The 13203-nt window shown below is 47.7% G+C and overlaps 1 protein-coding gene across 2 annotated transcripts in view; it reads right to left on the reverse strand.

The window, feature by feature from the left end:
- The window catches only part of PCYT1B (phosphate cytidylyltransferase 1B, choline), a 102838-nt gene that overhangs the window by 24957 nt on the left and 64678 nt on the right, over positions 1–13203 (reverse strand). For both annotated transcript variants that reach the window (XM_077480770.1, XM_077480769.1), the window contains exon 5: positions 3794–3872. In XM_077480770.1, the coding sequence (XP_077336896.1) occupies positions 3794–3872 (79 nt within the window). The remainder of the gene's footprint in view (positions 1–3793; positions 3873–13203) is intronic.

Here is a 13203-nt window from a genome sequence, read left to right on the forward strand (position 1 = left end):
GGTGCGGTAACAAATCCACAAATATCACCACCAGACCATTGCCCAATCCTAAACTTACCTGTCCTTAATCCAGCAAGATATCTCCAGCTAGATCACGGAACCACATCTCAAAATCTTCCTGGCTGAGCTTATAAATTAGCATTTATTTCTATGCGTCTTATGAGCCTGTACTCCAGTTAACTTCCCATAAGTATGATGAAAGTAGCCGAGGAGTGGGAAAATTTTGACCAGTGGTTCTGGATAGGGGACAGGTGAGTATAAGATTGTGAGGGTGGCTGGATGTGCCGCGTACACACGATCGGACTATCCGGCGGATAAACCGTTGGACTTTGCAGCGGAGATCCTCCGGACTTTCTGAACTAGCAAACCTGCCCACACACGATCAGACTTGCCCACACATGGAGAAAAGTCATTTTGAACGCAGCTCCAGATAGACGGGACTAGCGAAGGAGGTCAATGTCGCCGCCTCCATTGGCGAGATTGACACCTTGCTGGTATGGACTTAGAGGGGAAGCCCTACGCCGAAAAAATGACATGGGGGTCCCCTCCAAAGTCCATATCAGACCATTATCCGAGCACGAACGGTCAGGAAAGGGGGTGGGGATGAGCGAGCGCCCCCCTCCTGAGCCGTACCAGGCCGCGTGCCCTCAACATGGGGGGTGCTTTGGGGAAGGGGGGCCCTGCCACCCCCCCTACCCCAAAGCACCTTGTCCCCATGTTTATGAAGACAAGGGCCTCTTCCCGACAACCCTGGCCGTTGGTTGTCGGGGTCTATGGGCGGGGGGCTTATCGGAATCCGGGAGCCCCCTTTAATAAGGGGGCCCCCAGATACTGCCCCCCTATGTGAATGAGTATTGGGGTACCATGTACCCCTACCCATTCACCTGGTGAAAAAAAGTGTAAAGAAAAAAACACAACACATGTTTTTAAAATAATTTATTGCACAGCTCCGGTGGTTTTCCGTCTTGGGGGGTCTTCTCGCCGGACTCCTCCACTATCTTCTGCTAGCTCTTTTACTAGCGGAGGAGCCTGGCTTTCTTCTTTGTCGCCGTCCGGGGGTCTTCTTCCAACTTCGGGGGGTCTTCTCCCCCTCTTCGGGGGTCTTGTCCCCTTCTTTGGGTCTTCTTACCGGGCCTCCGCTTTCTTCTTCCAGCTCTTTTAATAGCGGTGGCCCGGTCTTCTGTCACCGCCTTCTCGCTTTCTCTTCTTCTTCCTTGAGATGTAAAAGAGCTAGCAGAAGATAACGGAGGATTCCGGCGAGAAGATCCCCCAAGACGGAAGACCACCGGAGCTGTGCAATAAATTATTTTAAAAACATGTTGTGTTTTTTTCTTTACACTATTTTTTACCAGGTGAATTCGTAGGGGTACATGGTACCCCAATACTCATTCACATGGGGGGCGGTATCAGGGGGCCCCCTTATTAAAGGGGGCTCCTGGATTCCGATAAGCCCCCCACCCGCAGACCCTGACAATCAATGGCCAGGGTTGTCGGGAAGAGGCCCTTGTCCTCATCAACAGGGGTACAAGGTGCTTTGGGGTGGGGGGGCTGCAGGGCCCCCCCTTCTCCAAAGCGCTCCCCCATGTTGAGGGCACGCGGCCTGGTATGGCTCAGGAGGGGAGATGCTCGCTCGTCCCCACCTCCTTTCCTGACTGGCCAGGCTGCGTGCTCGGATAAGGGTCTGATATGGACTTTGGGGGGACCCCCACGCCGTTTGTTCGGCGTAGGGCTTCCCCTTTAAGTCCATACCAGGTGACGGGGCCAGTGAGGTGTCAATCTCGCAGATGGAGGCAGCGACACTGACCTCCTTCGCTAGTCCCGTCTACCTGGACAAGTCCGTTCATTTCAAAAGTCCAGCTGACTAGCACACAGACGGCCGGATTGTCCGCCGGACAATTTTGAGTCAAAACTTCTTTCTAAGTCCGCCGGACTTTTGAAAAGAAAAAGTCCACCGGAGCCCACACACGGGCGGATTGTCCGCCGGACTCTGGTCCGCTGGATAGTCTGATCGTGTGTATGCAGCATTAGATGCACTTAGGCAGGCCATACATGGTGCAAATTTCTTTCCAGCAGCTGTGGGTGGCAGGAAAGAACATTGCATGATTCCCCCATCAACACAGACAGTGCTGACAGGAGAATCAATTTGAATCTCGGCCAGTGCCTGGTAAACGGTGTATGGCCGGCCTTAAGCGTTAAAGAGGAGCTACAGTCTCCAAGCCCAAATTGTAATAAAAACATCCTCATGATTCTTCATAATCTCTACATCTAATTTAGATATTCTCATATACCATGTAATATTTACTTGCCATATCTGTAGTTTATTCTCTCCTGCAGTAGTTCTGGCAGCGGCCATCACATGCACCTCCTGGTCTCGTGCCTGTGCAGTAATACCAGGGTGATAGAAGCTTAGGATGCCCGAAGTCTCCTGGGATCGATGACACCAATATCCCAGGAGTCTTTGGTCTTATGAATACATCCTTCTCTTAGGGCGGCCGCAACCGAAAATGTCATAAAAAATTAATTCAAATATTTGTAGAAAAAAAAAAAATTAAGGCTTACATATGTATGGGTGGCCATTATGATAAGCTTTACTTATATATAAAAAAAAAAAGGGTGAAGGTACACTTTAAGTATAGCTACTGGCACAAGGAACACAGAACCCCTAATTATTCACTGTTCCTGACACAGTGATCTGTGCAAAAAAGTAAAAATAAACAAAAAAAAAAAGCAAAAAAGTAAACCCACTCAATCTGAAAAACGGTAATGCCAAGTGAATAAAATCTAATACCATGCCAATTTACTGACAATGTTTACTGTTACAGAGGTCTCGAAAAAGTGAAATTTATAAAAAAAACAACAGCCAAATTTCTGAAATAAAAACTGTCTACATTGTACTACAGCCACAAGCCATTTTTATTTTTTTTCCAGGAAATTTAATTAGCTAATACGAAGACACCGATTTTAAAAACACATTGAAAAATGAGGTCCAACCAGTATTCAGTTACTGGCCCTCTTCATTTCTTTTATTTTTTTACATCAGTATGTGGAATCCAGAAACAACTTCAGGCATAAAGTCAAGTAGGAAAGTTATGGCTACAGCACTGGGTGGTGCCAAAAATTTGGGGTGAAATGTTTCCCCAAATATGATCCCCCAGAGATTTAAAGTGTATGTATAGCTAAAACATTTTTTGTGTTTTGGATAAAGTAGGGAGGGGTTCAGACACCAATCATTTTATCTTTTTTTTTATCTGTGTCCTGCTGGTGAGATTTCCCTTTATTTCCACCTCCGGTGATGCAACAAGTAATGGAAATAAATCTCACCCAAGTGGGGCAAATTCCCACTTCACACAGTTCTCACCAGAACATTTCTCCACATAGGAAATTTTCCGTCAACTCTTGCTCTAGTGACAAGTCCGGTGACAACTTTGAATTTTCCCCTTTCTTTTTGTCTCCGACAGTGGTCAGTGGAGACATAGCAATAACAACCTGGCAGAGGGTCTGACTCTTTACCACTCTATCCAAAACTAAAAATTGCCCTTAACTGCGCTTTGGAAAGATGGTTAAGCACACTGGACAGCATTATGCAATTAGGCTGGATTGTCACTTTTTCAGTTCCTAAAAATGTGACTAAATTATAGCTTTTTGGAGGCAGACTGGTAATGATTCTTTATTTTAAATGTTTGGAACTCTTGCAATACAAACTCATTGACAAACAATCATTTTTAAGGTAACTTGTCACCATGTGGAATATGCTTCAATCTGGTCCTAATACAGATCACAGAACAAAATTTACCTGCCTCCTTTATGTGCTTGTATACATCATCAGATCCAGCTGATGAATATGGGATGTCATCATGAGCCACAAAATCAATCTATGCAAAAGGCAGAATATATTACTGTTCAATGCAAATATTAGACAACAGCATAATGCAACATTATTAATTCTCACTGCAGGATACAGAACTCATTAAATACAATTGATTTATAGCTCTTGGGTTTCACGGTATTTTATTTTATTTCCATATTTGCGCTAATACAGAAATACATCAGCTGAACACCAAAATCTTAATCAGTTAAGTAGGAAAGAGAGTTCTGCAATATTAGAAATACTAATGTGGGACGTTATCTGGAATATACCAAGTACATAAAGAGTTATAATGTTCACAACTGAATAATAGTGCAGCATAAGGTTTCTTAGTATAGATATAACCTATAATTATCCTCATTAGGTTAATGTAGATCTAAACTCTAGATCAGGGGTAGGCAATCTTTCATAGGTTGAGATCTACCTGTACAAAATGGAGGAAAGCAAAGATTGTCAGGAATAGTAGGTGGCACCCTTTAAAAAAAAGTCATGCTCCCAATAAAAAGAAGGCATGAAGAACACATAGTATGTGACAGTGTCCTCTGCCTCCCTTCACATCACCCCCCACAGTAATGTCCTCTGCCCCCCTTCAAATCACTCCCACAGCAGTGTCCTCTGCCCCCCTTCACATCACCCCCCACAGTAGTGTCCTCTGCCTCCCTTCAAATCACTCCCACGGTAGTGTCCTCTGCCCCCCTTCACATCACCCCCCACAGTAGTGTCCTCTGCCCCCTTTCACATCACCCCCCACAGCATTGTCCTCTGCCCCCTTCAAATCACTCCCACAGTAGTGTCCTGTGCCCCTTCACATCACCCCCCACAGTAATGTCCTCTGCCCCCCTTCACATCATCCCCCACAGTAGTATCCTCTGCCCCCTTTCACATCACCCCCCACAGTAGTGTCCTCTGCCCCCCTTCAAATCACTCCCACAGTAGCGTCATCTGCCCCCTTCAAATCACTCCCACAGTAGTGTCCCCTGCCCCCATTCACATCACCCCCTACAGTAATGTCCTCTACCCCTTTCATATCATCCCCCACAGTAGTGTCCTCTGCCCCCTTCACATCACCCCCCACAGTAATGTCATCTGCCCCCTTCACATCATCACCCACAGTAGTATCCTCTGCCCCCTTTCACATCACCCCCCACAGTATTGTCATCTGCCCCCCTTCAAATCACTCCCACAGTAGCGTCCCCTGCCCCCTTCACATCACCCCCTACAGTAATGTCCTCTGCCCCCCATCATATCATCCCCCACAGTAGTGTCCTCTGCCCCCTTCACATCACTCCCCACAGTAATGTCCTCTGCCCCTTCACATCATCCCCCACAGTAGTATCCTCTGCCCCCCTTCAAATCACTCCCAAAGTAGTGTCCTCTGCCCACCTTCACATCACCCCCACAGTAGTGCCCTCTGCCCCCCTTCACATCACTCTCACAGTAGTGTCTTCTGCCCCCCTTCACATCACCCCCCCCCCCCCACTGTAGTGTCCTCTGCCCCCCATAGCAGTGTCCTCTGCCCCCACAGTATTGTTCTGTACCCTGCCAATGCAGTGTCCTCTGCCCCTTCACATCACACCCCCCCCCTCACTGTAGCATCCTCTGCCCCATATTAGTCTTCTCTGCCCCCCACAGTAATGTTCTGTACCCCCCAATGCAGTGTCCTCTGCCCCTTCATATCACCCCCCCTATTGTAGTGTCCTCTACCCCCCTCCCCCACAGTAGAAATGCTGTGTCCTCTGCCTCTTTACATCACTACCCCCCTACTGTAGTGTCCTCTGCCCCCCATAGCAGTGTCTTTTGCCCCCCTCCCCCCACAGTAGTGTTCTATATGCCCCAAAAGAGTGTCCTCTGCCCCTTCACATCACTCCCACAATAGTGTCCTCTGCCCCCCTTCACACCACCCCCCCCCCCCCACAGAAGTGCTCTCTGTCCCCCCATAGCCATGTTGTCTGTTCACATCAGCCTCCCACTGTAGTGTCCTCTGCCGCATAGCAGTGTCTTCTGCCCCCCCCCCCCAGTAGTGTTCTGTACCCGGCCAATGAGGCATCCTCTGTTTGTTCAAATCAGTGCCTTACCTCACTCTAGTGTCCTCTGCCCCCCTCTCCCCACAGAAGTGTACTGTACTACCCAATACTGTGTCCTCTGCCCCCCTTTACATCACCCCCACTGTAGTGTCTTCTGCCCCCCATAGCAGTGTTCACCACGACTCCACCCACAGTAGTGTTCTGTACCCCTCCAATGTAGTGTCCTCTGCCCCCTTTATATCACCCCCTCACTGTAGTGTCCTCTGCGGCCCCCCCACTGTAGTTTCCTCTGCCCCCATATCAGTGTTCTCTGCCCCTCATAGCAGTGTCCCTTGCCCCCCTCCCCCCACAGTAGTGTCACACACACCTGAAATAGTGTCCTCTGCCCCCCTTCACACCACCCCCCCTCTATATAATGTCCTCTGCCCCCTCCCCCAGTAGGGTCCTGTACCTCCCAAAAAAACAGTGTCTTCTGCCCCTTTACATCACCCTCCTCACTATAGTGTCCTCCCCCCCCCCACAGTAGAGTCCTACACCTTAAATGCTGTGTCCTCTGCCCCCTTTACATCACCCCCCCCCACAGTAGTGCCCTCTGCCCCCCTATAGCTGTCCCCTTCACATCACCCTCCCACTGTGGTGTCTGCTTCCATAGCAGTAGTGTTCTGTATCCCCCAAATGCAGTGTCCTCTGTCCCCTTTACATAACCGCCCCCTGTAGTGTCCTCTGCCCCCACCCACAGTCCATCCACAGTAATGTCCTGTGCTACCCAATTTAGTGTCCTCTGCCCCCTTAACATCGCCCCCCCCACTGTAGTGTCCTCTGCCCCCATAGCAGTGTCCACTGCCCGCCTCCCCTGATAGTTGTGTTCTGTACTTCTCCAATGCAGTGTCCTCTGCCCCCTTTACATCATCCACCCTACTGTAGTGTCCTCTGTCCCCCTCCCCCCACAGTAGTGTCCTGTACCCCCAAATGCTGTGTCCTCTGCCCTCTTCACATCACCCCCTCACTGTAGTGTCCTCGGCCCCCCACAGTAGTGTTCTGTATGCCCACAATGCAGTGTCCTCTGCCACCTTCACATCCCCCCCACCCCCCCCACTGTAGTGTCCTCTGCCCCCTTCCACAGTAGTGTCCTGTACCCCAAAATGATGTGTCCTCTGCCCCTTCACATTACCAGATTACTCCCCCTCACTGTAGTGTCCTCTGCCCTCCCCCCCCATAGCCGTGTCCTCTGTCCCCTTCACATCACCCTCCCACTGTAGTGTCCTCTGCCCTCCACAGTAGTGTTCTGTCTGCCCCTTCACATCACCACCCTCCCCCCACTGTAGTTTTCTCTGCCCCCTCCCCCATAGTAGTGTCCTGTACCCCCAAATGCTGTGTCCTCTGCCCCTTTCACAACACCCCCCACTGTAGTGTCCTCTGCCCCATAGCAGTGTTCTCTGCCCCCCAGTAGTGTCCTGTACCCCCAAATTATGTGTCCTCTTCCTCTGCCCCTTCACATCACACCCCCCACTGTAAAGTCGTCTACCCCACCAACCCTAGTAGTGTCCTGTACCTACCCAAAAAACAGTGTCCTCTGCCCCCCTTAACATCACCCCCCCCCACACTGTAATGTTCTCTGTCCCTCCTCCAGTAGTGCCCTGTGCCTCCCCAAAAAACAGTGTCCTCTACTCCCCTTCACATCATCCTCCCCCTTAAATGTAGTGCCCTCTAACCCCCATAGCAGTGTCCTCTGTCCCCTGAAGCAGTGTCCTCTGCCTCCCCATCCCCCAAAGCAGTGTTCTCTGTCCATTTCTCATCACAATCCCCCCCCCCCACTGTAGTGTCTGATGTCCCCTTCACATCCCCCCCCCCTCCACATGCATACAGTGCTGTGTGTAGGTAGCACTTCCTACCTGCCAGAGTGTGTATGGCAGAGTAGAGGTCAGGAGACAGTAGAGTGCTGGGTGGAAGGTGGGAGCAGGAGCTGCCGGAGTTCATAATAATCTGCTGATTGGTTACTAGGACCGCCTAGCAACCAATCACTGAAGCAGCTCCTGCCCTCCATCCAGCACTATGCTGCCTCCCGCTCTCCACTCTGCAGTTAACATGAAAGCGGCTGAGGAATGGGAAGGCAGAGCCTTGGTCACAATCCACCTGTTGGCTCCTCACAGTCGACCGGTCGATCATGATCAATGGCCTATCAACCCCAGCTCTAGATGACTAAAATCTCATATAAGTTATAACAGGTAATTTCTGTTTCCAGAGTTGTGTTCAAACATTTTGTGTTATGGGGTTACAGTTGTGCTGTGTTTTGTCTCCTTATCACATGCACTTTTGGTGGAAACAAGCGGTTGTGCAGACATGCAGACGGAGTTCATTGTTGCCACGCATGCTGGTCCTGTGCAACAATGTGCTTTCAACAATGGAGTGAATGCATGTAGACATGAAATGATCAAAGTAGGCTGCTGCATTTAGTTGCCGCTACATGTAGTAAAAAAACGAATTCAACCTGGACACACGCCACTATAACTGCTGAACTTCCAGAACAGAATTTTACAGGCCTGATCATAGTGGGTCGCTTGCTGTAAACCTCCATTCACAAAACATCTTGCGTTCTTTCCACAGAATACAAGGTGTTCTGTGAATGGAGGAGGTGTGGGTGAATGTCACCCTCTTCCCTCCTGTGAAATGAATGCAAAACATTTTGTGAATGCAGGAGGTGTACAGCACGTGATCCACTATGATCAGTGTAATATAGCCAGAAGTTTAGCAGTTAGAGTGGTGTCCAGGATGAATGAAAGTAATGCCGTCATTTTTAACGTGATTCCAGGTAGACGGGACTAGCGAAGGAAGTCAATGTTGCCGCCTCCATCAGCGAGACTGACACCTTGCTAGCCCCATCACCTGGTATGGATTTAAAGGGGAACACCTACACCGTAAAAACGGCACGGAGGTCCCCCCAAAGTCCATAGCAGACCCTTATCCGAGCACTATGTCTAGTGGACATAATATGATATTTTCCAGAAATATCTCAATAACGGAAAGTACCACATTATGGCCATTAAATGGAGCTTATGATCATAGAAAATAAACATATCAGACATATTATGGAGATTGTTTGTGATGACTGCGTGAACAATTGTGCTATTAGTAAAGAATTTTTTTTTATATATATAAATAGACCCCCAAAGTGTGGAGAAGTTTGTTGATCCCTGCTCAATAGTATTCCCCACAAACCCTTGCCTTGTCTGTTACATAAAAGATTACGTAAGGAAGAGGGGGCAGTGGAGCTTGGCCAGCAGAGACAGTAATATGGCAGCCAGTGCAGCAGCAGAGGTGTATATTAATTATCCTTTTTTCAGAGGCTGCTCTTATTGGCTGTTTTATTTTTGCAACAGAGTTGCTTTAATTTTTCTTTTATGAAATTCATAACATTAACAGAATTATAAATATCATCAGTGGAGTAGCAATGAAGTAGCATGGGGTGGGTGGGGGGGGTGCAGTCACCCGACGCAACATTTAGAGGGGCGCAGACATGCCCCAGTCTGAGTCTGGACATGTAAATGAGGCATTGATTTCATGACCATGTGAAGCAGCAACGCCCCCGAGGTGTGTTTCGATCAGGACTTTCTCCCCTTGCTATGGTCTCAGGCTCCGCTACAGCTGTCGCATGATCAGGGTTCGGGATTCCTTATTGCTGAGTGTCCATCTCCATGTAAACAGGGAGGCATTCAGCCACCCCTTTATAGGGTGTCACGATGATGAGCGCAGACTGATCAATGAGGATTACAGGAGTAGCGGAGCTGTAGATCACAATCTTGGCTGCTGAGCGATGTAACACCACTACTGTATGCTGCTTCACCACTGCTATTCTTGCATGTTCTGTTCATCGACATAACCAGAATTTATTCCAGTGTTATTCATGGCTGGGTGGGGGCTGGGGCTCCAGTCCTGTACCTGGGAATAGGGCACCACACAGTATGGAGCTGTCCTAACGGCCAGGATGACGATGCAAAATTCATACTGCTGGCCCAGCCAGTGTCACTAGTGGTAACAATTTAGTAATTTAGAATCAGGTATTGTATTTTGTAATTCATGTAAGCTGAATGTAATAGTACCTAGAGCTCCTATGAACTGGGGGCTATCATTTTCAGAGTTCATAACTGCTGAGCTCATGCTAGCTGGGTGCCATAGACTGCAAAGCGCATACTAACTGAGTAGTATTTCTGCACTTCACATTAGATTCTACTGACCCCTACACATTCAATATTACTTTCCACTACACTCAGTGTCACTCACAAACACTGCACTGTGTGTTATATATGACCCTGCATTGTGCATTAGGTACTACTGACCTTTGCACTATGCGTTTCTTCCTTCTGGCCTCTGAACTCTGCAATACAACAACCCTTAAACTCTGTGTTGCTTACTACAAGCCCCTACACGCTGAGGTGTCCGTTCATGAAGCAGTGAGCAGCGGTAATCCCCAGGTTTGCCGCTGATCACAGTCCATAAACAGTTTATAAAACAGAGATAATCGAGGGAGAAGTGTTTGAATTCTCCCACTGATGATCTCCACACACAGAGAATCCTCATTGACTGACACACTAACGGCCAGTTTATGAAGCTGCGATCTCAGCGCTTCACAGGCAATCTTACATAGTTACATAGTTGGTGAGGTTGAAAAAAGACAATCAAGTCCAACCTATGTGTGTGATTATATGTCAGTATTACATTGTGTATCCCTGTATGTTGTGGTCATTCAGGCGCTTATCTAATAGTTTCTTGAAACTATCAATGCCCCCCGCTGAGACCACCGCCTGTGGAAGGGAATTCCACATCCTTGCCACTCTTACAGTAAAGAACCCTCTACGTAGTTTAAGGTTAAACCTCTTTTCTTCTAGTTTTAATGAGTGGCCAGAGTCTTGTTAAACTCCCTTCTGCAAAAAAGTTTTATCCCAATTGTGGGGTCACCAGTATGGTATTTGTATATTGAAATCATATCCCCTCTCAAGCGTCTCTTCTCCAGAGAGAATAAGTTCAGTGCTTGCAACCTTTCCTCACTAATATCCTCCAGACCCTTTATTAGCTTTGTTGCACTTCTTTGTACTCGCATCATTTCCAGTACATCCTTCCTGAGGACTGGTGCCCAGAACTGGACAGCATACTCTAGATGCGGCAGGACCAGAGTCTTGTAGAGCAGTAGAATTATTGTTTCATCTCTGGAGTTGATCACCTTTTTAATGCATGCCAATATTCTCTTTGTTAGCAGCAGCTTGACATTGCATGCCATTGCTGAGCCTATCATCTACTAGCACCCCCAGGTCCTTTTCCATCCTAGATTTCCCTAGAGGTTCTCTCCCCCCCCCCCCCCCCCAGTGTATAGATTGCACTCATATTTTTGCCACCCAAATGCATTATTTTATTTATTTTTCTACATTGAACTTCATTTGTCATGTAGTTGCCCACCCCATTAATTTGTTCAGATCTTTTTGCAAGGTTTCCACATCCTGCAGAGAAGTTATTGCCCTTCTTAGCTTAGTATAATCCGCAAATACAGAGATTGAACTTTTTACCCCATCCTCCAGGTCGTTTATGAACAAATTAAAGAGGAGCTGCACCTTTTAAAAAAAATATTAAAAGCCAGCAGCTACAAATATTGCAGCTGCTGACTTTTAATAAATTGACACTTACCTGTCCCAGGGTCCAGCGATGTCGGCGGCAGATGACGAGCAATTGTTCGTCTCTCTGCTGCCCCCGCCGCCATCCTCTGTCAGGGAATCAGGAAGTGAAGCATTGCGGCTTCACTGCCCGGTTCCCTACTGCGCATGCGCGAGTCGCGCTGCGTGTCTCTACTGGTCCCCGCTGTGTCCTGGGAACTGTGTGTTTCCCAGAACACAACGGGGGGCGGGGCATCTGCGGCGGTCTGTGGCGATCTTGTCCTGGAACTGGGTGCAGATACCTGGATTATCCAGGTATCTGCACCCCCCTTCCCCCTGAAAGGTGCCGATTGTGGCACCGGAGGGGGGGGGGGAGGGATCAGATGAGCGGAACTTCCACATCAGGGTGGAGGTCCGCTTTAAATAGGATTGGTCCCAGCACAGAACCCTGGGGGACCCCAATACCCACCCCTGACCATTCCAAGTACTCCCCATTTATCACCACCCTCTGAACTCGCCCTTGTAGCCACTTTTTAATCCATGTACTCACCCTATGGTCCATGTCAACGGACCTTATTTTGTACAGTAAACATTTATGGGGAACTGTGTCAAATGCTTTTGCAAAATCCAGATACACCACGTCTACGGGCCTTCCTTTATCTAGCTGGCAACTCCCCTCTTCATAGAAGGTTAGTAAATTGGTTTGGCAAGAATGATTCTTCATGAATCCATGCTGATTACTGCTAATGATACCGTTCTCATTACTAAAATCTTGTATAAAGTCCCTTATCATCCCCTCCAAGAGTTTACATACTATTGATGTTAGGCTAACTGGTCTGTAATTCCCAGGGATGTATTTTGGGCCCTTTTTAAATATTGGCGCTGCATTGGGTTTTCTCCAATCAGCTGGTACCATTCCAGTCAGTAGACTGTCAGTAAAAATTAGGAACAATGGTCTGGCAATTGCTTGACTGAGTTCCTTAAGTACCCTCGGGTGCAAGCCATCTGGTCCCGGTGATTTATTAATGTTAAGTTTCTCAAGTCTAATTTTAATTCTGTCCTCTGTTAACCATGGAGCTGCTTCCTGTGATGTGTCATGAGGATAAACACTGCAGTTTTGGTTACTGAAGCACCCCTGATTCCCTTGTGAAGACTGAGGAGAAGAATACATTCAATACCTTCACCACGTCCCCATCCTTTGTAAACAGATGTCCTACCTTATTCTTTATGGGGCCAATATGGTCTGTCCTCCCTTTTTTACTGTTTAGATACTTAAAGAATTTCTTGGGATTTTTTTTGCTCTCCTCCGCTATGTGTCTTTCATGTTCTATCTTAGCCGTCCTTAGTGCACCCTTACATTTCTTGTTGCATTCTTTATAACGTCTGAATGCTGATGATGGTCCCTCAACCTTGTATTTTTTGAAGGCCTTCTCCTTTGCTTTTATATGCATTTTTACATTGGAGTTAAGCCATCAATGGGATGCATTGGCTAATGCCCATATTTAATATGCTCTTAAAGCAAACCCATCTCTCCTCCATGTTCTTTGTTCCTAAGATTTTATCCCAATTTATGCCTTCTAGCAAGGTTCGTAGTTTAGGGAAGTTGACAGTTTTGAAATTCAGTGTCCTTGTATTCTCCTTATGTTTCCTATTTGTGTGATTTATACTGAAGCCA

Source organism: Lithobates pipiens, unplaced genomic scaffold, assembly GCF_037356315.1.
Source record: "Lithobates pipiens isolate NorthernLeopardFrog02 unplaced genomic scaffold, aLitPip1_a1.2 Scaffold_16, whole genome shotgun sequence".
Taxonomy (NCBI): Eukaryota; Metazoa; Chordata; class Amphibia; order Anura; family Ranidae; genus Lithobates; species Lithobates pipiens.